The sequence below is a fragment of the Falco biarmicus genome, chromosome 11 (assembly GCF_023638135.1).
Source record: "Falco biarmicus isolate bFalBia1 chromosome 11, bFalBia1.pri, whole genome shotgun sequence".
Taxonomy (NCBI): Eukaryota; Metazoa; Chordata; class Aves; order Falconiformes; family Falconidae; genus Falco; species Falco biarmicus.
Genome location: NC_079298.1, coordinates 13,753,017 through 13,777,521, shown reverse-complemented (window position 1 = coordinate 13,777,521; position 24,505 = coordinate 13,753,017). Strand labels below are relative to the sequence as shown.

General features: G+C 53.8%; 1 protein-coding gene across 2 annotated transcripts in view; it reads right to left on the bottom strand.

Moving 5' to 3' along the window:
- ZSWIM5 (zinc finger SWIM-type containing 5) overlaps positions 1-24,505 on the bottom strand; it is a 100,202-nt gene that overhangs the window by 5,650 nt on the left and 70,047 nt on the right. For both annotated transcript variants that reach the window (XM_056356265.1, XM_056356266.1), the window contains exons 3-11: positions 15,722-15,870; positions 14,938-15,088; positions 9,382-9,561; positions 6,897-7,073; positions 4,450-4,596; positions 3,342-3,479; positions 2,564-2,824; positions 2,000-2,135; positions 76-233 (exon numbers count right to left, since the gene is read on the bottom strand). In XM_056356265.1, the coding sequence (XP_056212240.1) occupies positions 76-233; positions 2,000-2,135; positions 2,564-2,824; positions 3,342-3,479; positions 4,450-4,596; positions 6,897-7,073; positions 9,382-9,561; positions 14,938-15,088; positions 15,722-15,870 (1,497 nt within the window). The remainder of the gene's footprint in view (positions 1-75; positions 234-1,999; positions 2,136-2,563; positions 2,825-3,341; positions 3,480-4,449; positions 4,597-6,896; positions 7,074-9,381; positions 9,562-14,937; positions 15,089-15,721; positions 15,871-24,505) is intronic.

The window sequence follows — 24,505 nt, the reverse complement described above, 5'->3', positions numbered from 1 at the left end:
TCCAGGACAATCTTCTCGATGCTCTTGTGCAGCATCAACCCACCACCCCTGTCCCAGAGCTGCCCCCCCACCAACCTTTGGCTGCCGTGAGCATGGTGGAGGCCAGCTCGCACTGCTGCGACTCCAGGTGCCCCAGGGTGAACCAGCGAGGGTACCTGCTGGGGACCACTGAGACCAAGTGGTGGGGGTGAGTCACATCGCCGGATGGTGCCGTGGTCTCCAGGACAGGCAACCTGAAGGGCAAATGGGAAGAGGCAACATCAGACCCCAGCCCAGCCCCGGCTTTGCCTGCTCTTCCCAAGGCACTGGCGAGGCAAAGCAGGGGCTGCCTGCAGGCAGCTGCCCGCAGCAACGCCTTTGAAAGCATCCTGCTGCCGTGCACGTGTGGGGGCTCCCGAGGCTGCATGCTCAACACATGGGCATGGGGATCAATCTCAGACCGACTTGAAAGGAGGAGAATGATCCGTGAAGTGATTTATAAACTTGTAAGGAAAAGCACAAGCCTCAGAAAAAAAAAAAAAAAAAAGGCAAAAAACCCCACCCAAATCCCTCCTCCCTCCGGGCTCCTTTCATGTCAGAGTGCCCAGAAGAACTCCTGGCTGTATCATCTGGTTCTTCTTAAAATGCCCGGTTATGATCAGAAGCAACGGCACATTTCCCCAGGGCCTCTGCAGCCGGGTTAGGTTACCTGCTTTTGTGGGGATATATAAAAGCCCGGAAAACCCAGGGGAAAAGAAAGTCTAAGGAAGGGGAGCAGGAGTCTCACATCACCAGCTGTGCTGACAAAACCACGTTGCCTCTTAAACCCCCAAGTCAGTGCTGGTGTTGCTAACTCGATGGCCAGCCAAGGTGTGCAGGAGGGAAATTGTCTCCGTGGACGTGGAGAGCATCTAACTGTCTCTGCTCGCCTTGCTTGCAGACTTGGGGGACCCACAGGGCAGCAGAAGCCCCGTTTTCCCAGCCCAGGCCAGAGACACCCCAACACAGGGAGTCCCAGCTGGGAGCAGGGGATGGGCACTAACAGATGCCAAAGGAGCAACGCGCACCCCTAGGGCAGTTGGTCCTGGTCCTGTTCAATGGCTGGAGGTTGGTGCCCCCACACACCGCAGAGGCCCTGGGCTGCTCAATAGGCCTGGCTGTCCTCCTGAGCAGCTCTTCCCAGGACAGGGGAATTTCAAAATTTCCCCCAGTGTTGGGGAGAGATGGTCCATTTCACCAAGGAAATGGTCCAAAAAAGACGAAGCTCTGGGCTGGGACTTTTAACGGTGTCAGAGGGAGAGAGCACTGGGATGCTCTGGGATTGATGGCCCTTCAAGCATTGACTTGTTTGAGAAATTCCAGCTTTTTCAAGCCCCATCCAGCCTCTGCCAAAAAACTTCAGTACACGTGCCGATGTCTGAGGTATGTCACACACCAGGAGGGAGACGGGGCAGCTCTCAGCACCGGCCATGTCCCCCCTCCCAGACAGAACTGGGCTTTAAAGGAGAGCAGAGTGTGACCGTGTTCTCTGCCCAGCTCTGCAACATCCTGGGGCCCAGGCCAAATCACCTGCCCATCTGTGCTGGGATAACAGCCCTTCCCGCGGGCAGGGAGGGCTGCAGGGTGCCTGAGGAGTGGCAGACAGCAGGCAGATGACAGCACCATGTCTGCCTGGGGCCTGGCCTAGCAGAGGACACCAGTCACCAAGACAGGCAGGTGACAGTCCAGCCTGGGGTGAGGGGCTGGGTGGAGGCTGGACCAGCAGATATTGTCAGACACACACAAATCCCTATGGATGGGACTTGTAAACCAGGAATCACCTAAACAGAGAGCAGGAGCCTCTCTGCACTGCTGCTGTGCCCGGGGGCCCTACACACTGCACAAGATCTCAGGGATGGCAAACTCCAAGCCTGCCTCCTCTCCCATCGCTGCTCTAGGGTTGCAAAGCATCCCAGCTTCCTGGTGGAGCACAGAAGAAAGGCAAGAAGGGGCGCAGAGACAGAGTAAAACATGCACCGACCTCATGGCCCGCAAAGCCAGCTTGTATGCCAGGTCTGCGTCGTGGGGCAGCAGGGCAGAGAACAGGTATTTGGCAAAGGTGTGCATGGGGACGCTCTCACGGTGGATGACTTCTCCCAAGCCGCTGAAGGGACCACCTAGGCATAAGCAGAGGCCGTCAGCCATAAAAAGCACCGCAGGATCTGTAGCTGGGGTTTGTACTACCCCAAAGCTTTGAGGATCTGCTCAGCAGCTGTCTGGTGCATTACTCAAGCTGGATTCAGAGCAAAGGGCTGATCTTTCCTTTTCTAAAAACCTTTTCAGGTCAAAAATCCCTCAGAAACTCAGGCCACGTCTTAGCACCCTTCTTTGTAACCAACTCCGAGGTGGTCTCCCGGAATGTCAGCAACCCCTTGCTTTACCAGATGATGGGGCAAAGCATCCATCCTACAGACTCAGCACCGCACCCACAGAGGAAGAAGCCAGGATGGGGTCAGCCAGGTGTAAACCTTGGAAAGGGCACCCCAGAGATGTTACCAACAGTCAGCTAAGATACAGAAGACAGCTAGATGGACCAAGCCCTCACCTTCCAGCAGCAAGATGCACTGCTTCCGCAGGGTCTGCACCAGCACTGGGTCCAGCTCCAGGTCCTGCAGCCGGGCAATGATCTGCTCCTCATTGCGGCACACTTTGTCCTGGGCATAGAGACCTTCGGGCATCACTCTCTGCTGACCCATCCCCATCAGGGCCACCTCTAAGGCCAGGGACAGGTAGGACTCGCCACTGTCTTGGCTGCCGGTTGCGACGGGCACATGTTGATACACTGGGGGTTTGGAGTCCCCAGCATCTGGAAGAAGGGGCAAGAGATGCAACAGGGTGAGAAGAGCCTTCCTAGGTGGCAGAACCAAGGCAGAGAGAAAAACCTTCCAACTTCAGAAACAAGACACACTTCCGTTGCTGCCTGCCTTTGGTCACCCAGAGATGATGGATAAAAGCTCCCTGCAGGAGATGTGGGCTCCACCCTCCTTCGTGCTCTCACTAGGAGATGCAGGAGACCCAAGACATGTGCAACAGGGTGCATGGCTGACACCAGAGCCTTCCTGTGGGCCAGCACGCCTCAGCCCAGCTCTGCTAAGCTGCTCTCCTGCTCTCCTCTGGCTGCAAACCCCGGGGTTGGGAAAACTCAGGGGCACTAATTATCCCTGTCTGCACTGCAGCTCTGCCCTGGCTGCTCCTGCAAAGGCAGAGAGAGGGGAGATTCAGAGCCCAGGGGTCCTGAGCCCCACACCTGCACCCAGGGTCTGCCTGACAGGCTCAGTTCGGCTGCAGCCACCGGGAAGGGAGCCAGGAGGAGCACTCGGTACCTGAAATTTCAAGGCAATTTTCCTCTTCTAATCTACAAGCTTCGGTCAGGGTGAGAAAGAGGCAGCCGATGGGGTTCAGAGGGTGGCCTACCCAGCCCTCCAAGTTGGTGATGGTTGTTGCTCCTCGCTGCAGCAGCTCTGCAAAAAATGGAACAGAAAGACAGTAAAAATGAGGATGTTAAAGACAGGTTCTGGACCCAGAGGGGTCTCTGAGACCATAGGCCTTTTCTTACCCCATGGCCTGGTACACGGGGACCTCCAGGGTCGACTCAGGATCACAAGGGCAAGAAGCAGCTCAGAGCAGCCACCATGAATGCTGCCACAGTCATCAAAGGGAAGAGCAGGCACCCAACAAAAACAGGTGCCCCTAAGGCCACATAAGATGCAGCAGCTTGTGCTCTGTTCCAGGAGGACACAAGGGACTGTACAGTCCTGAGGTGGGGTCTATAAAGTCAGACCTGCAGCTTACGGACTCGTTTGCAATGGTAGCCTGAATGTTTTGGAAACACAAGCAGAAGTCTCTGGAGATGACAAAGACTCTCAGTGAGTCTTAAAAGCTCCATCTTTTGATTATCTCAAGCTGGCTGAGCTAGCAAGGTCCAGGAGTCACTGACTACCAGCAGCCCTGTAGTAACTGACCCCGGCTCCCTGCCAACTGCAATTGCAAAAGGAGAAATGCTGGGTTTGCCTCCTGGTACAATTTACTCAGTGAATGCAAGGTGGATGTAGCACACACAACCAGTTACTGCAGCTCTGCAGACGAGCAGCTCCTTTTTAATGCAATTATCACTTGCCTGTGCAATCCTTACAGGCAACCAGGCACAGTGATAGTGGGAACAAGAACATCCATGCTCCAGCAGCCTGAATAAAGCACATGGGCACACCCGTGTCCTTAGCATGTGGGTACCAATGCAGTTTGGCTCAAGCAACCAGATGGACCAGTTTGTCTTTCTAGGGTGTGAATAATCCCATACAGCTCTGCCTACCATCAGCCTCTGCCACTCTGGATGAGGCAGCACTACCCTCTGAGGCAGAGAAGACTTTCTCAACCAGCTGGTACACCCCAGCCAGACCTCATGAGACACTTCTCCCATAGGTCTACTCATACCTTTCTTCTGATGCTTATATATTTCTAGCTGCCTTTGCTGCTGTAGTCGCAGGGTATTGATTATAGCAACGGTTAGTCGGAGAGCTTCTCTGGGATAGCCGTGGGAGCGCAGGGCATCAACCCGAGCGCAGGCGGTCGGGACGTGTTCTGCAAGGCAAGGACAAACATAGGGGCATGGCTGAGCCAGACAAGCACAGAAATTCACGGGATGGTACTGATGGAGGGAGAGAACCCGACAGCATCAGGCTTCAGGGCATTTTCTTCTACTGATCTTCCCCACGCCCCAGCTAAACTCCTGCTCCCTGTGTTGAATTCATCCCTTTCTCCCCGCTCCTGGCAGAGATGCCTACCAGGAACACTAACGGGACTCCTACCATGTTCAACCCACAGCAGCCACGTCAGTACCTAAATCCCCACCTCCACAAACCTTATCTAATGGAAGCATTTCCAACACACCATTGCTGCAATACGGCAGCTCCCAACACAGGCTTTTACAACTCTGCCACTCATTTCTCCTAAAATCTGCACAGCTTACAGTAATTCCTCTCATTGCTATGCACCTAAAAACTTCTTGGCATCTCGTCCAACACCTTTCCCTACTCTCATGGCACAGTTGACAAGTGGGGTGAGGCTGTGCATCTAGCACTGCGCTGGGGGCACTGGCAGATTTGGGGTAATGTTTTGAACTGCTTCCTTAATGCCTCTGTGGAGCGAGCTCTGCAGAAACCCCATCTCCTCTGCAGCTCTCCTACCTGTTTTTTTATTATTAGGAACAGTTGCATGAACACACTCCTCCCCGCCCCAGGACTCACAGTTGCTTAGGAATTCATCTGCTCCTGCTGCTCATTGCTCACCTGAAATCACAAGCAACTGTGGAGAGGATTATGACTGAGTGAGAAATTAGCAGGAGCAGATGACATGACATGCCGCCTAACAGGCAGCGAAAATCCCATTTTCTTGCAAAATGTCCTACCGAGGCAGGGGGTGGGGTGGGGGGGGAAGGCAAACACAGAAGATCTAAAATTATGGTAGAGGAATAATTTCTATTCCTGAAAGAGCTCAGAAAGCTTTGGAAATGCAGACAACCACCTCCACAAGTGGTGTTTCCACATCCCAAAGGTCACTCGCAAGGAATACACAAGTTTCAGAACAAAATCATCTGTAAAAGAGCTTCTTGTTGCTCCCTCTATTCATTTGCTAAATGGATGAAATATTCAGCTTCTCACTGAATTCATCACTAGAAGTTGCTGACAAATCACACTCCTCTCCCAGCACTGAGTCCCTGATGGGGTGCCACGAAAGCAAAAGCACAAAATCCAAAAATCACAGCAAATAAATCAGAAAAATAACATGCACCAACCAGCTGGGCTAAAGGGCTCATCAGAACCCAGATTATGCTAGGGGCAGGGGAGCTGTGGCCACTGTGTCCCTGCTAGATGGAGTCCAGGGCAGCACTAACCCACCACCGCTGCCGGAGGCTGCGTGAGGAGGAGACCTGCTGCCTGCAGCAGCTACGCAAAACTCTTCCCAGAGTGGAAATGTCCTCTCCTGCTCCAGCTAAGCTAGCAGAAGTGTACCATCAGCCTTCAGATGGGCCCTTTATAACTGATCTCCTGGCCTTAACAGCAGCTTAGGGCCTGCTGCTCCACATCTCTGAATGACTTTAAATATTTTCTTCCCATTTGGCTGGGTGACGGCAGACCCTGGCTCCTGGACTGGACACCAATGCAGTGCTGGGTTTTGACCTGTTCCATGTCCCTACATTCACCTCTTGGGCTGTAGGGGTGAGACATCCACCTTCCTGGAGGTGGGGGGGCATGTGTCTCCCATATTCCCATCCCAGACACGTAGCTGTTAAGGGTCTGCAGACCTGCCCAGGGTTATGACTTTGCAGTAGAGAAGCTGTGTGGCATGAGGTGCGTGGACTAAAGGTCTACAACACAGCAGCGTACTGGGTTTGACTCATCCAGTATGCCTTAAGTTCACACAAGACTTAATTGTATTGTCTGCTAATTGCCTTTAAGGGAAGACTAAAGAGAGGGGGACAGCAGGGAAGAAAAAACCCAGAGGATACAGCTGTGCTCCCCAGTCAGCTTTCAAGTGTTCCGTCCCACTGTACTAGGAACAGTGACAGCTTGCACTGAGGACAGCTAAACACTGGTGCGATGAAAGAGGACATGATGAGCCTGGTCCAAGCTGCCCAAGGGGAACCCAGACTGTGAAGATGTGGGGCTTGCTGTAAGGACTGTGGCTGGGGTGTGGGAGGACATTGAGTTCTCCTTGCCCTACTCCTCAGGTTGAGCACCACGGAGGCAATTTCACTCTAGGATGCAGAAGCTTGCAAGGACCCAGGGTAGCAAAGCTTCTTTGATGCTTTGGGTGGCTCTTCTCCGCTAGCAACCCCACTCACCCAGGCCATGAGAGGGGCTGCTGGTTCGGATGCTCACCTAGCCACAGCGGCTGCCCCTGGGAGTTGAAGAGGAGGCTCTCGCCCTCCCGCTGGTATGAGGGAGACACGTAGAAGTCACTGCTAATGATGCGCTGCAGGTGGCTGTCCTGCCAGTGGAGGTCACAGCCCTCGATCGCCCGGGTGAATACGGTTCGTCTGGGCCTGGCCAGCGAGTCTGCAAAGAGAACAACCATCAGTGCCTTGGTGGGGCATGGGCAGCCTGTTCCTGCCCCCAGCCACGAGCTCCCTGGACAGAGCAATGTCTTTACAATGTGAACAAAGCCCCAGCTGGTCCCACTCCAGCTGTTTCTGACTGAACAGGGGCTCTGGCTCCTGAGCTACAGCAGTCGGCCTTTAGGTAACTCTGCTGCCCGTCCCACCTCTGATGGCAACTGCCATCTCCTTAGACAGCACTGCTAAGCAACTTGCTGGAATGACTGACTGCCTTGGCCAGAGAGGTGAGAGGAGGCAGGGACTACCCATCCATTAGCTTTCTGATGATAATCCACTGCCACATATGAGGCTGATACCTTGAAACGTGGCAGTGTGTTCCTACCCGTGACGCTCAGCATCACCGACATTACCGACAGGGTAAGGGCTGGCCTTCCTCAGCTTTACTGTCCCACAAGCACCACCAGCTCTCCTCTTCTGCTCCAAAGCAAAGTCCTGGCTTCACTGAACCACAGCTGCTTACACCAGCAGCACCTGAAGCCGTGAAGGGAACCGCTCGAGTGTGTCTCATCTGCCTCTGGGTGATGAGGGGAACCACTGCCTTTCAGCAACCTCTGCGGGCTGCGCGAGAGGGCTGGAAGCGGGGAGAGAGCATCACCAGAGACCTCACTGCTGCTCTGCAGCAGATGTCTGTGCTCCTCTTCAGAGCTGCTCTGTAACTTCAATAACATTTCTGAAGCTATCAAATGCTGTATGAGCATTTCACTCTATCCAGACAGATCAGACAAGTGGTTTGTCGGGAGGAAAAGGCCTGTCTGGAGCAATCCTGCTATCGCTCCAGCCATGCCAGATCACGAGGGCCAAACACAGCTGGCAGGCGGCAGAACAGGAAGCCCCAAAGGGGATGCAACACTGAACGTCAGGTCCTGCAACCCGCAGGACGGGCCGACTTAAATGCGTTCAAGGGTGGAAAACAAAAGGCATTGCTCAAAGCTGATCCAAGGAGGCTGGATAAACATGCTCCGGAAACGATGGCAACAAGCAATTAGCCTGAATGCTGCAGGCACCCCGAGGTGGAGAGAAATTAAACAGGTGTTTGTACGTAGAGAACAATGCTGCTCACTTTACTAGGGAGGATTTCAGGAATCAGCTGTTCTCCTTCAGTAATAAAAAGAGGCTGGCAACAGTCTGCAGCGGTATTTGCGTATGCACAAACACTAACTCCAGGACACCTCCAGATCCATGCTGCTTTCAGACCCCTGGCTTGGAGAGGCAAGAGCATGGGGACGAGGGGACACCCCCAGCGTGCACTTCATAAACTCCCCTGCTCAGCCCCAACAACCTGCCCCAAACACTGGAGCGAATCCTCGGCAGAGCCGGGAACACCAGCGGGGAGTCCCGGGGCTGGCACAGGACATGGAGCATGGCCAGGTTTAAATTCAGCTGCTCCCCAAGGATGCGCACGGGGGAGGCACAGCGAGCAGCCAGGGCGTGCGGTCCTGACCGTGGCTGGGGTGGGTTGGCAGGACGGCCACACTCCCGAATTGCTGCTGAGGGAGTAATCCCACCCAGAAGAGTGACATCTCCCCCCCGGCATGGCTGCTGTCCCCCTCTCCTCTTCCCACGTTGGCCACGCTTAATACACAAAGGGCAGTTCCAGGGCAGCAGATGGAGGCACGGTAAGAGCAGCAACTTTCAATTAATGCCTATCTACTTCAGGCAAAAGCGGGGAAAGTGCTTAAATATAAAGGGATCAAATGCTTTGTCAGGGGTTGAGAAAATATTTTAGCACAAAGGAACAACCCCATAACTAGATCGCTTGTTTGTGTTCTGCACTTGAACTGCGTTTAATATTCCTGGCTAATGACTTATCTACCACCTGAATCAAAGCCCATAAGCAAGGCTCAAGGGCTGGGAAACGGGCTTGACACCATCTCCATCTCCTCACTCTCACAGCCAGGGCTTCCGAGCTCAGCTCCGCTCTGATTCAAGCAGCACCAATTTTCTGTAAAACTCCATACCCAAACCTACGCAGTCTGCAGGGGTCTAAACTCCCCCAAGGTCAAGCTGCTTTAAAATGGCATCTAGTTTGATGTTCAAAATACAGGTGACTTCACCCAAGATGTAGCAGAGCCAAAAATTTCCACGTGTATCCAAAACCAGAGGCTGTGAAGCAGAAAGTTTTGTATTCCTGTGACTCCCAGAGACATCACCAGCAGGTGAACTGAGGTCTCTCCACTTTGGTGCGAGTTTTGACCCAGATGCAACCCCTGTGGCCATCGGCTGGACTTCCACTCCCTGCCCAGACTCACCTTGGCTGTGACCGGAGCTCTGCGTAAGCGCGTTGGTGATGTTGGGAAGCTCATTACCGTAATTGCCGTCTTCCAGGGGACAGACGTCCATCTCGCCCCACTTGCGCAGCTGCCGGAGCCAGCAGGATTTCTCTTCCAGCTTGCAGTGTGGGTTTAACACCACGCACACCCACAGCGCCCCTAAACAAAGCCAAGAAATCAAGGAGGTGTCACCACCATACCCGCGGGGCAAAGCTCTTCTGCTGCCACGCTCATCCTGAGAGCCTGCAAGGTTTCATCGGCGTTGGTAAACTCATTTCAGCATAATGCACAGACCCAGGAGGGGGATTTAGACAGCTTTTAAATAAAAGTAAAACTCCTCTGTAATGAAGCTAAATTATAATCTCATGAGATGGGGGACAGTGGGGAGGAGGGAAGGAGAGAGCGGCTGTGTACGAATTTGTGAGTGCTTCTGTCTGCCAGGACAAATCTAGTGTTTGAACTACACATCAAAGCATGCTTAAAAACACCCTGGCAAGCTGCAGAGTCTGTATCTCCAAAGACTAACCTGATTTTGATCCTACCCACGTTCCAAGTGCTTTAAAGCCCACTCCGAATGCTATTTCATCTGCCATTGTTCTTCAGGCCATTTGCATTCTACTATTTAAAAAGGAGATTTGGTGTATTTTCTTCCCTTTTTTTTTTTTTTCTTCCTTTTTCTCTTTTTAATCCCCAGTAGCCCCCAGCCTGCAGAGGAACCTGGAGCCTGGCTTGATGTCTCGCAGGCAAGACCCCCCCCAAGGCGTGAGCCCTCCAGATCTCCCAAGCAGAGGTGCCCATCAGTAGGACGCCCATGCTGACACACTCTGGGACAGCCGTGGGATCTCACAGGCCTGACGGTGCTGTCCTGCTGCGTGAGAGGCCAAACCAGGCCCAAGGACATCTGTCATCATCAAGATCCTTTCATAAGACAGGGCTGACACTGGTGCTGCTCACCCAGCCTTGCTGACCCTTCTGAGTCACCCACTGCTCTGAAAGGGCCTGCAACAACCCAGGTAAATGGAGAACCATGAATTCTCCTTTGGCTAATTGCATTTCTGCCCAAATTTCCCTGCAAGGCTGCCAGGATACAGCATGTCCCCTCCCTTGTGCCTGCTCCATGGGGTGGGATGGCAGCGTGCTGGCACAGCTATGGTGTGTGGTGTCCCTGGGGAGCCCCTCAGGCTGAGCAGCCTGAGTTGCTCCTCTCTCTGCCAGTATCAGATCCTGCCATGCATGCAGGACAGCTCAGCCTCCTGCAGAAACACCCTCTGCTGCCTCTCCAACATGGGCCCAGCAGAGACCTGGAGCACCTTCCTCCTCCCCATCCATCCAGTTGCTCTCCTCACCTCTCCATCACTCCCAAGAGCCAAAGTTCCCATCCCAAAGTGCCAGCCAGCGGCAGGACATCACCCAACAGGGCTCTGCTGCACGGCGAGCGCCCAAACCACCTCCCTCACTTGCTGTGTTTTGCGTGGCAGCTCCTCAGCTGCACAGCCACACAGTCGAGCCAAACAGCACCCAGCGAGGCTGCGACTCTTGACACAGGCAGCTGGAGCAGCCGGTCCCTTTTCCAGGAAGCACGAGGCAAAACCAGGCTGAGCAGTGATATTCTGGCTCGGGCTCCACTCCAGCGTCTCCCTGCTCCTCTGGGTTATAGCTGGGCTTTGGTCATGCTTTTGGGGTGCATCTCCTGGGACCTGTCCTCTGCCAGGTGGGATCTGTGGACATGTTTGGTTCAAATCATTAATAAGGCGTGGAAGCTGTGCATGTCCAGCTCCTCAGAGCAGCCTGGCTCGGCAGGACAGACGTCATGGCGTCACAACGCAGATGGTGGCAGCAGCATCGCATCCAGGAACAGGCACGAGAAAGGCAACTGCAGGCACTGAAGATCAGCAAATATTCAAAGCAGTGCTTGTCTGGTCCAGCTCCATCCACGTCTCAGCTCCACCACTCCCACAAAACCCCGCCAAAACCCTGCTCCTTTCTGATGAACAGGCAGGAATAAGACTTGAGTTGCAACATCAGTGATTAATGCGTGTGCAAGAGAAGAGCTATCTCCTTAGGGACTTTCAGGGCCCATCTCTCCCATAGCATGTCTATGTCACTCACTCCCAGGCTCCATGGGGGTTGCATGGACACAGCATCTTTTGAAAAATCAGGTCTCGGCTCCAGAAAATGAGTCTTCCTTAAGGCTCTGGTTATTGTCCCTCACCTGAGCAGGGAGCCCTGTCTGCTGCCACCGCAAGGGCATAAAACTCCCCACCTCCTCAGGTGCTCACAAGCTAAGCCCTGAGCTAGGCTCCTAGCGATGGGCATCCCCAGGCTCCAACTGGTTTTGGGCATCCCCTTCCCACCCACGCTCTGGCACATTGTCATTGCCCCTCTTCCCCTGTTCTGGGGCTGCTTGTGCAAAAAGCAGCCTCCAGCAATTTCAGCTCACGCCTCTGATGGTGCACAGAGTGGCTGGGCTGGCAGGCGGTAACAAAGCTTGGTGCTCCGGCTCCACTGTCCCCAGGAATGGGATGTGCCTGCTGGATTTTTGGCTCCCACAGCTCAGCTCATGACTTTGCAGCCTATTTTTGGGAGCCCTCCGAGGCATCCTTTGCCTGCCAAAATATACTGTGCCCCTGGGCTCTCCTGAAGAAGGGAAGATGTGATGGGGAGGTGGGGGCAAGGAGGGAAGAGGAATTTACATCTGTCTCAGCCCCGATAGTTATCTGGGAGATGGAAAAGAGGGGTTTTCTGAGCCCTATGGTCAAGTGACATCAGCTGACGGCACAAGTGACTCCTGAGCCTAAACGCCATGCCGGGTCAGACTCCCTGTCTGTTCACATGCTGCAGAAACCTTCATCTGAACTTTCTGATAGCAGGAGGTTAAGCGGGGAACAAAGCAGCAGATCACGATTAAGCTAAGCCTCTAAACAAAAATGCTTTTTGATGATGGGGTTGGGGGCGGGGGTGGGTGGGCAATGTTAGAGCCTTCCCAGCCCAGTGGTCCTGGTTGCTGGCCCCAGAGAGGACAGGCACTCCGATCCCGCGCCCAAGTTTCCAAACCATCAAAGAAATTCTCCCATTTCCCACAGGGTCGCCCCCCAGCTTAATCTGCTGAAATTCCCCACTGTAAACAAGTGGCTGAGATAAATAAACCCGTCTCCAGGCAGATTAAGGTCAGGCTGCACTTCAGCTGGTTTTTCGTCTATTTTTTGTAATTAGGCTTTAATCGTAAGTACTAATGCGCCAGGGCAAATACTCCCACGCCGCAGAGCTCTCCATCCAGCAGGTCTTTCCTTTGGGTCCCCAGCAGACGGGGCAATAGATGTTCAGTTGGCAGCACATGCGCAAGTAAACGATGCTGTTTTAATTTTAATTTTTTTTTTTTAAAACTCTGAAATCCTGCAAAATCCTTCACATTTTCCCCAGCATAAATCCACAATCTTCTTTAAGGCTGATCTTCTTCCAATCCCACGCAAGTCTGTGATGCAGTCTTTGCTAAAATCGATGATTAATTATTAAACACGTGCCCAAAATAATTTCCGCAAGGCCCATTTTTCTCTTCCATGTGGCAACGGAACGTGGTCTGTGCCGGGGCTTCCCACGGCAGCTGGCAACAGGTCCCTCATCCCCCGTTTCAGCAGCAGCGGTAGCACCAGGCAGCTTTGGTATCTGCAGCCCACAGGTAGTCGGACAATGTGCCTTCAACAGCCCTGCACACCCCAGCTTCCACTACCACCCAGTGATGGTTTGGGACATCTCTCCGCGTTGCTGGTGTTTGTTACTGGTGAACACCAGCTCACTGCAGCTCTGGTCCCTCTGTACCTCTACCCTTCCTTCAGAGGGATGCTCTGTTCCTATAGCAAACGCTGCCCAAAGCCAAATCCAAAAGGCTTCTGTAAGCCAGGGGGAATAATCCCTGCTTTGAGTACAGTCCATGCCCATCCTGCCCTGGAGCCGCTTCTTGGACCATCACCATGTCCCCTGCAGGGGCTCCTCTTCAGTGTGGAGATGCACAGACCCTCCTGCGTGACGTGCCTATGCCAGGCGAGCCGCTTGCTGTGACGTGCATTGGCTGGCACCACGCTTCACCTGCTGTCACACTGATCCAGCCTTAGCGGGGCCCTGACAGTCCCTAGCCACCTTGCCATCTGCTGATGGGGACGTGCTGTCACCTCCTCCCACTCTGCCGACCAAAACTATGCACACCAACCTGGTCCTTGCATGGTTAAATCAGGACTGAAACCCAACCACTCCTGCCTTGTGTGTGCTGGAAGGGAGGGAGGGCTCTCAGCTTGAATATAGCTGGTTTGAAATCTGGCCAAACAATCTGTAATTCTGGGCAAATTCCTTCCTGTGTCCAGGCCTGCCCAGACACCCACCCATCCACGTTTCACCTATGTGTTTGCTTTCTTCCATGTGGAAATTCTGGCTTGGTGGATTTGGCCACCTCTCCAGGATCCTTGCATATCCAACCATCTAGCTGCAGCATCCCAAAATCCTGGAAATAGCTTCTTGGCAAGCAAGCACAGATGAGCTCTCCAGAGCTGGCATGTGTATTTCCATCCAGGGAACTTCACACAGAAGCAAGACATCCCACCCCTGCCTAGCCCTTGTCTGCGCAGTCTCACCAGGCTCTCTGCTCTCACAGCTAAGTCTGCATTCGTTGGGCACTTGGTAAGAGGGTCTGTGATCCCAACTGCAGTCTCAGGTGCTCCAGAACCTGGACCACCCTCATCCTTCTGCCAGCTCTACAACATCCCTCTGGTCCCAGCCCATGAGCCCTTGCCCTCACACAGCATCTCCTACCAGCAGGCTGCAGAGCTCAAATTCACTTGTAAAACTATGGCATAAGTCAAACTATTCACTCAAGATCCAGATGTCCAGGAGAGCCTAGAACTTCTGGGTTAACTCCACCACACAACCAACCTCCCTGGGCTCACGTCATCTAAATGTTTTATTCTAATGATATTACGGTGTCAGCCAGCTGAGCTGATGTCTAAGGTGCTTAGCTAGAATTACCCAGAACTGCATTTCCCTTAAAGCCAGGCTCTGCACTGGCCATCCTGCCCCCCTCACCCTGGAAACGTGCACCAGAGCAGGTAGAAATGTGTTAGATGGGATGAGATTTGAGAGCTGCCTCTCCCTGTTCAGATCACGGCTCCTCCGGGAACAGCACTCCCACGTCCAGGCTGCATCCAGCCCCAGGGGCTCAGCAGCCCCCATGTCCTCCCTCACAAAGGCTTTGGGGCAGCACGCTGAAGACCAGGCTGCTGCAAGTATGGGACCAGCCACCATCATGCACACCCATCACCCTTGACCCCTTCACAGGAGAGGGGCTGGTTTAAGGTGTTGGAACTGTGTCGTTTGGGCCTGATCCAGCTGTCCCACCAGGATTTTCCCAGCAGGGGATACAGTAAGCTCCTGGCATCTCTCAGGGCCTCTTCCCCCCAGAAAGAGGCCCAAAGGACTCTGGAACAACATCTGCTGGCCCAGCGGTGCAGGCAACCCTGCTGCTGCTGTCTGCAAGGCAGTGACCCTTACCCAGCTCATCCCAGAGCTGCCGGCACTTCTCCGTTATGCCCGTTCCCTGCTGCCTCCAGAGGGAGAGCCGAGGGTCGGCCATGAACTGCTCTGTTATCAATGTCAGCATCCTGGCCCCGTTGGAGTCCCTCATGCGCAGCATCTCCCGGACCTGGAAAGGAGAGAGAGAAAGTCTTTAGCAAGACAAACCATGGTCCTTCCGAGATGCTTAAGGCCTAGCTGGTAACCCACAGCTCCCTGTCTGGGGGTCCAGACTGTAAACATATACATATATATACATATGTGTGTGTGTGTGTGTGTAACATATAGTCATGCGTTATAACACTCATACAAAGTCTGTGAAGGGGCTGGTTGGAGTCCAACTGAGTAGCAGCCACCGCCTAGCTGTGAAGAGGACCAAGAATTTAACAACATGAACACAAGGCCCTTCTGCAAAGAAAGAGAAGGGACCGTAGGCTGGTGCCATCTCCCCATGGTCTTGGTAGGCTCTGCAGGGTTGGCCTTCACCTCCCTGTGCTGATGGGGAGACGGGGGAAAGCCCTCCCTTGTGCAGGGATCACGGCAATCCCATCGTGTGGGAGGAAGGGACCTGCCAGGAGAGTGGGTGAGACAACCCAGGCCTGACCCAGAGCCTGGATTACAACCGCCTGCTCCGTGACCGGGCGAGAAGGCACTGGAGCAGAGATTCCCAGCTGTGACAGGCACCCTGCCAGGGCAGCCGGCGAGCTGCCGGCTACGTGACACACCAAGCGAAGAGGGGAGAGAGCAGCCGGCTCCTCCTCACCTTGGCAAACATGGAGTTGAGCTGCTTCCCCGAGCCGTAGTACCCTCCCTGAGATAGGAACATCTTCACCTGCTCTCGGACCTGTTCTTCATCCAAGTGCCAGCAGTTCTCGTCATCGATGCTGGCCCCAGCAGTGGGGTCAGGAGCGCCTGGGGGTGTGGGAAAGGAGAAGAAAAGAGACAAGTGTGTTTTAGCAGCAAGGTCTGCAGTCCCACCAACAAGAAATGGACCTACCTCTATCTTATGCGGACCCACCTCTGTTCTGCTAGCTCAGGCAAGGCAAAACCAACCAGGTTTCCAGGCAGTGAGCCCCAGCTGGCAGTGTTATGCTCTCCCTCCACAGCAGTGGCAGCAGGGGAAGCGATCCCGACCACAGGGCTAATGCCTAGCCCCTCTCCCTCTGCGCCCCATGTGAAGTGAGGCCAAGGAAGAGCAGGGACCTTCCTTCCTTCAAAGCCCTGGGGGCACAGGCAGTGCAGCTGCAGAGCCTGGGGTGCTCCCCAGCTCCAGGGATCGCCTGGGGTGCTCCTCCTCCTGCTCCACATCACCCATTTGTTTAAGCATCAATAAAGCTCCAATTCCTGCAAGCCCTTCCTCACATTAGGAACAGTCTAACAAAGGTACCACTGCATCAGGGCTCCAGAGCCCCGGGTTAAACACCTGATCCCACCTCTCATTTGCTTTGGGACAGGGGAAAAGTCCCTCTGCATCAGTGTACCTGCCAGGGAGAGACCCTCCGCTGGAAAGAGCAAAGGATCAATAGTCCTTCAAAGAGCAAACTGTGACCACAGCAGGGCCTTTGGCAGGCACACGTGTGTGTTCACAGGCTGTATTTCATCTTCCAGAGAACAAAAAAAAGACAAAAAAACCCACAGGTGCTTTAAACAACAGCTTGAATCCACCTCCCCTTGTTTTGTCCCCTTCAATTCCCATTTTTCCCCAAGTGCTGCCCTACCTCCCAGCAATGCCCCAGCTTCCCAGGCTTACTGGGCAGGCAGCAGCACGACTCCAGCAAGCAGCCAGGAGCACAAAAGGGAACAGAAACTCAGCTTTTCTGCTCCCCGCTTTTGAGTCCTGCTCTGCAGAAACTCTTCAGGGAACACCAGTGCCAAGGAGGGCCTGGCACTCCACTTTGGTTTGCTTCTCCCATCTCGTCTCCCTCTTGAGCAAGGAAGAGGCTCAGCAGGGGAAGAGCAAGGTGCTGCACGGACAGCCAAGGGATGCTGTAGCTGACATGTTCCCAATTAAATCTTAATGATGTCTTCCCCACTTGACTGGGAACTGGTTGGTGAGCAGACATCGCTTTCATGCAGAGACAACCCGGGATGCTGTGCACAGCCCAGCCCCATGTACTGCTGAGCCAGGAACTCAAGTGCAATTCATGAAAATCAAGCCCCAGGATGCATGCTCAGCAGGGCAACTGTCTCTTCTTGGCTTGTAAGTGAGAGGACGTCAACCCAAGGGGTTGTGCTCCTCTGGCAAAGGCTGAGAATGCTCCTGACCCGGTAAGATACAGCCATTTGTATTTGATGTCCTTTACAAAATTCCTTTAATTTCTGCTAACAGTCACTGCCCAAGAGTGGCTCCAGCAAGCTCTAGGTGCAGTCTGCACCATGTTGAAGGGCCAGGATGCTGCTGCTCCCTCTGCAGAATGATTTATCATTGACAGAACCACGTAATTGGGACAGGAGCTGAAGCAGCAGAAAGGAAATCACGGCCCCTGGATGAGCACAAGGACTTTCGCCTACAGCCCTGCGCATCCCCTGATGCCACTTCCCTGCCACCAGTGGCCAAACCCCACCATAAGCCACGAGGGACCACCACACCAGGGACAGTCCATCCTGGCCTGTCAGCTTTTCAGTGCCTTTTCCTTCCCTCCCCCAACCCGGTCCTTATCTTGCAGATAAAGAGCAGACAAGCCAGCGATTATCCCCTATCAGGAACCAATGACTAATCTGTCTACCACCAGCGCTTATCCAGACCCATCTCCGAGGTATCCCAGACGCTCACACTCATAATATCCTCCTCGCCACTAACCCGCCCACTGCTCCCAGCTGCAGCTCCCCAGACTCGGCCAGGTCATCTCAGCTGCCTCTATAGGGTCACCTGCCTGCATCTAAAGGGACCAGGAGGGCGTGGATGCTTCAGGTGACCCATCCCACCGAAGGTCAGCTCATCCTTGGTCCCTCACTGAGGTCACTGCGACAGATGAAGGTGGAGGTGTTAGCAAGATGCAAAAGGTGGATGCATTTTCTGAGGTTCCCGGGGCTACCCTCAGTGCTCGCTGCTCACACATAGCATTAGCAACGGAAAGCCCAAGCAGCGAGGAAAGCGTGCAGGAAGCTAAATAAAACCTCCTCCTCCCACGCAACACATTGAGCACTTCGCACGTTGGGGTTCAGGCTGCAGCCAAATTAGTAACGCACCTCCCGCGCCTCCAAATAAAACCCAAATTTGCTTGTAAATGTATTTTGCTCTCCTATAAAAGATTCAGAGAGAGGGTTGTAATAGCAGATTCCCACACGTGCAACACAACCCGACAGATAACGGGCTGCCCAATTACGCCCGGGAGCTGGATAAACATTTAAGAGCAAACAATGGGATTTGTGCTGGGTTTAAATATTAATGGCAGGATTTGTCCACTTCCCCTTGCCAATGTTCACACCGTGGGGGCTTCGGCAGCGGCACGCCGTGACGCAGCCGATGAGTGATTCCATGTCTCGGCTCCAAAGGAGCAGGGAACGGCATGTAAAACAGCCTGGCGCCTGCGTAACACATTTCTCATATAGCAGCATTCCTGCTCCAAAGAGCCCTGTTTCAGATGTGCTGGATCTTGGTCCTGCCGGATTCAGATTTAAGGAAACACCACTGCACATCTTGAGTGGAAAGTGTTTGACCAGCCCATTTACACTGGCTGTAGAAACAGAGATAAAAAGGCAATCCATCACACTCCAAGCAGGACCCCCCCTCGCTGCGGGCTCGGGGTTTAACTGCTTAAGAGCCAAGTGAGACTTCCCCAGGCCGATACAAAGACTGAGAAAGAAGGACTGAAAAAATCTATGAATTAGAAAACAGTGAAGCCAGGCATGGAAAATTCAGTGCCTTGCTCAGAAATTAGCTGCCCAACACAAAGAAAACAAAAGGCACTCCTGGACTGGAAAGCAGCAGGTTTGCAGGGCTGAGGAGGTGGTCGCACCTCGTGGGTCATGCCAAGGCATCGGCGCATCCCGAACCCAAGCTCCTGAACCCAGGAAGGGGAGATACATCCACCAGGCGGCATGGGAAGCACTCCCAGCCCGTCTCATCCAGAGCAGGAGTGGAAACACAAAGAAAAAGGGATAATTATTATTTTTAACCAGTGCCTGGAGCTGATAAACGGATGGTAAAAGCAACCCAGGGATGCAGGTGGCTGCCCTGGCATCTCCCTCACAGCTGTCTCGGCCAACTGTGCCCAGCACCCACTGGTGGCTCAGGGTCTGGCTGTGCTGGCCCAGGGGCTGGCGGTGCTGGGGAGAGCTCTGCCAGCCAGCCGAGCCAGAGCCGCCCGGAGCAGGGCTGGCCGTCGTGGCAGAGCTTCACAAGGGACATCTCATGACTGCACGTGGTGGCGTTGCCGAATGCCTCCGGGCTGCCTCTCCTGCGGCCAGAGAGAAAACAGACGTGAAGGAACGGCTCAGGGCAGGGGGTGGGGAGGACAGAGACAAATAAACAAACAGCAGAAAACCTCAGAGAGAAAATAACCAGGCACCAGAAAGGAAATGAACTCTAACGAGGGATTAAAAATAGCAGCAAAGCGAGGAGTCAATCTCCGCCAAGGCTCCCAGTTCGTTTTCAAGGGGAGGCAGGTTGGATGGAGCCTCCAGGGCAGCCTGAAGATTCACACCCATCTGACAGTGGTGGGGCAAGTGAAGCCAAACTGGCTTCCAGTATGGTGCTGGGAGATCTCTGGTTTAGCTGGTACCAGCACCGGGTCCAGCTGTCTTTGGAAGCTGCTTGTCAAGCACCACACGTGCTCTGAGGTCATTCAACCACCCCGGTGGCTCTGCAAGACAAAGGGGAAGAGCCGCCGGTGGAGACTTTCTCTCGAGCACTCAGGTGTGTTATTTTCCCTTAAGTTCAGCTCAGCAACCAGGAACACGAATCCCTTGGAGACCTGACCTTCTCCTCCTCCCCAGTGGGAAGGCAGAATTTCAAATGATTTACCAGTACTGCCCTCCAGATGCTGTCGTGGGATGACCTCAAAGTTAAAGACCGCCTGAGGACTCCTCAACCATTAGCCCTGGCTCAGTGTGACAGGACAAGCAGGCAGGGACTTCCCGCATGGCCGACCTGGCAGCTGACTTGCTGTGCACATGGAGCAAGATGGGCCATCAGGTGAAGGACAGTACTAGTACCAGCTCACGAGTTTAAGGAAGGGCTCAAGGTGGTCAAGAACACATCTGAGATGAATGTGAAAATATGAGGCAGATTGCTCCTTAGGCTTTTGCATAAGCAGATGTGGTTTTCCCACACCAAAGCCTGAGGAACCATTCACTCTAAGAGCGTTCTGAAGGTCCTCTCCTCCAAGGAAGCTCCCGAAACCTTGCAGGACCACACAGGCCCCTCGGTGATTCACACTGACTCTCCGCCGGCTTGTCCTCAGAGGGAGCTGCCCTGCGCTCTGAGACAGCAGAGGTTTTGTGGCTTTTCCCACTTCTGGCTAAGAAGAGCATCCCAAGCCTTTCCATGGCATCAGCTGTGCACCACAGACACTGTGTCACCCACTGGCATTTCCGTGGGGTGGACAGACCGCCCTGACGATGTCTCCTGGCCTCAGGGCAGCAGCTCTCGCCAACGTGCCTGAGTGCTGCTCGGGCAGGGTGAGTTACTGAGCTGCAAGCACCGGGCCTGCCAAAACCTCCTTCTCCTTACGCAAGGAACGGAGAGACTTTGCCAATAAGGCACGAAGGACACCTCTAAGCCCCAGATCTTCTGGGTCCACAGGCACTGTCAGTCCTCAGAGCTACCTTTCCTGTCATTAAGCTTCTAATTACAGATTTTAATGACCACCGCCTCTGGCCTTGCAGTGGTTTCCATCAGCCTCCAATCCTCCCTCGGCCACAGACTGCTTTTGCCCTCAGGAAGAATCCAACATTTGCCCCCAAAGCCCAGACATCCTGATCAGGCTCAAAGGATGTATCTGAGACAGCAGCTTTCCCTCTATATAACCCACACTGATCCTGTCTTCCTCTTAAAATAAATTCGTATCACTCCCTACAAGCACACACCAAAACACAAGAGGAGAGGAATGCCACTTCCCAAGTCTGTGGGATGGCTTGGACCCTGCACACCCGCTGCTGCTGGGTGTTGGATCCACACTGTGTGAGCAGGAAACCCAGCGCTGCTGTCAGGACTCATAGGTGCTTCTGAGTTCCCCCTCCTCCACACGGCTTGCTTTTGTCCCTGAAATCTCCCACTCCGCCTACAATTCCCATTTCAGCCCTTTTTCACAGCCTTGCCCTCTCCAATACCTCCTGGCCCTTTCTGCAATACTTTACTGTACCAAAGCAATCGCTCATTGTTGCTCATTTGCCCCTCAGAGGGACTTACTCTTCCCATGTTTCATGGTGGCAGAACATGGATCCCACACTGGCAAAGCGGCACCTATTCCAGCACGTCCAACCATGGCTGGTGGCCCTGAGCCACGTCCTCAGCTTGCATTTCCCCCAAGCCAGGCTGGCCCCACTGCAAACCAACGTGAGCCCTGGGCTGATGCTCTTGAAGAGCAGGGTGCCAAGGTGGCCACCACCAGACACTCCTCGCTCCATTGGAGGCCTGGCTGTTGGATCCAAGCTCTCCAGCTGCAGGTCCTGGCTGCCCACAGCAGCCACCCCACCAGGAAAGGCCAAGCAAGTCACATTAGCTGGTGCAATGACAACCTTGCAGCCTTGCTCCGTGCTGGACAGTCATGCCGCTAACTTTGTCCCCAAGCAGGAACACACTTGGGGAGCGGACCCAGCAGCAGTGAAACCCACCCCTGTCTCCTCGCTCCAGCTGCCGCTTAGATGCCGAGTGTGGAGGTGTCAGACACGTGAGATGCTCTCACTGGGAGCACGCAGCCCTTCGCCGCCAGCTCTGAGAGCAGAAACGTGACCCACTTGAGCAGCCAGAGGTCAAGTGGGGAGCAGAGCAGCAGGCACACCTAGGCTCTCTGCTCGGATCGAATCCTTCGAGAACACGCAAGCGCCTTGGCTGCGCTCCGAGACTCCATCATTACTGCATAGTTTGCATTTCCTTCTAGGAAGGCAGCCGGGAAGATCGGCATGCGGTGCACAGCCCGCGGCTACAGGCTCCTGCAAGGAACAAAGCTCTGAAGCCCCGAGACAGCCGCCAGACAATGGCCTGTAATTTTCTTTGCAGTTCAGGCTCTGCAGGGGGAGAAGGAACAGCCCTGAAAGCCTTTTTCACAAAACCAGACGATCCCCTTGCACAAGGGACATTCCCCAACCAGCCTGGAGTGCTCCCAAGGTGCAGAATCAGCTCCTCCATCCCAAGTGCTCACCATCCACATGGAACAAACAGCCCTTTGGGTGACCAGAGGAAGATGGCGAAAACCTGATGCTGATTTAAAGCTCAACAGACCTCTCCTCAGAAGAAATGGGGTAAAAAGGAAAGGATTTCTGGAGAGGCTATTCTTTCTCCAAGGTGTAATAACCTCAGGTGTCCAATGCACACAGTGGGTTACTATTTGCCCTGCCAAAAGCCACCTTGGCCTCAGCCCCAAGGTGAATCAAGGGGTGAACCCAAGGGTCTGAACTAGACATGGCCAAGAAATACACACATAAGCCCATAAAGCTCTACATAAAGCATACCTTGAAGAATTTCAAGTCCCAGGATCAGTGACCCTCTATGAATGCATGAACCACAGCGGGGAAGGCCAAGATGAGGGAAAAATTTGGATCCCTTTCAACTGGAGCCCCCAGAATTGCTCTCACACATGCAGCCCCATATGCCTGCAGCCCTTCCTCACACTGGGCTTGTCGCTAAGTAGCTCTGCGATGTAATTGCACCGCAGCTGTGCTTCACTGGCAGGATGAGGAGGGCAAAGCTTGCAACACTGTCCAGGATCAAGAGCCAAAGCCCTGGACAACATCGTTCTGAACTTGAATGTGAGCTTTTTTGAGCCTTCCTTTTCACAGGGTACAACATCTATGAGTTTTAGATCATCTCATCATCCTAAGGCTAATGTGCATCCCCTCCAGGATGAGACAAGGCTGTTCTCCTGCTTGCAGAGGCATTTACTCGCTTGTGACCCCGGCTAGGCAGCCACAGGGGTGTCGGATAGGTGCCACCTCCTGCCGGGTAAGTCAACGTGTCTCTGTCGGTTCAAAATCACATGCTGGAGTGTGTGAATTTGCATGAGTCTGAAGGAACAGAGAATTTTTGCTTTGTTTTTTAAAACCACTTGTAAAAACAAGAGGCAGATATTGAACCGGAGCCAACATCTGTATCTTTGTAAGACTCTCAATCACCAGCCTTTTGCTGACTCTAGAGCAATAAATATTCAGAGTCTTAAAAGCTTTTCTTCAATCTGCTTAGGAGAAAGCAGCCTCAAACAATGGCCAAGAAGGGATCTTGCCCAACCTCAGCTTCAGTGGATCAGCTCAGGAAGGAAATGGACCTCACCAGATTCTTGCAGTACCATAGCTCCTCATTCTTTTTTAACGGCAAAAAATGAGGAACCCCCCGCAAAAGCCAGTAATTTAGAGCACAACCACCCATGCAGCAGATGTAGCCCTGTGGAGGAGACAAAAGCCTCTCCCAAGGTAGGAGCAGGAATGACCAGAAAGAGGGAGTGGAAAATATCTAAGATCAGAGCAGCCATCGCCCCTACCACGGAGCTGGACCCCTGGCCTCACACCTCTACATGTGGATTCAACCAGTTCAGATCCTATTTTAGGCTGCATAGGGGGCTTTTCATCTTCGGAGCACTTAACAGGCATGTGTTAATCCCCAAAACGCCCTTCCCCGGCAGATAAGTGTTCATTATCTCCACTCTACAGCTGGTGGGACAGGAGTGGTGGGGAGCAGCTCATTGTTACAGCCCCTGGGCAACCTCAGCTCCTGGGCTGGGAAAGACACAGCGAGAGAGTGCTGAGGAAGGGAGCCTCAGGGCAACTCTCCAGGGAGTCCAGGCCACCTCCTGGGCCAGTGGGCAACTGGAGTGGGGCTGGGATGGGCATTGTCCCCCAGCCAGGGCTTTCCAGGGGTTGGAAGTCAAAAGCATCTTTCAAACACACGCCCCCGCTGCTTTTATGCAGTAGGTCAGGACAGCGGTGCTCATTTATTATGGGTAAATTAACACCCATGGAGATTAAAGCTTTATCTCCCAGCAGCTCAGCTGCATCTGACTTAGAAACATGCAGGGCTGGGCTGACACTGTTTCTGCACGCTGGAGAAGCCATGTCCCCACTGCAGCCCCTGCTCCCCAGGGTCCCAGCACCACATCCTTCTGTGCTGGGGACTAATCACGCTCCCTTCCTCCACCCTTGGCTTCTCCATCCTGCTCCGAGCTGTGCCTTGTGCACTGCTCTGCCTTTTCTTGCCTGTTGAAGCCAGTGTTTGGCAGATAAAGAACAGAGAGGGCAGAACGGGGATGCACGGCCAGCACCGATGAGGTCCCAACACCCATGCATTAACATCAGTTTGACACTGCCGCCTCTCCACGCAGCAACAGCCAAACATGGCAAAATGAAGGTCAGCACTATCAATGTGAAACCACCAACCACCCCAGGCCCCAACGCA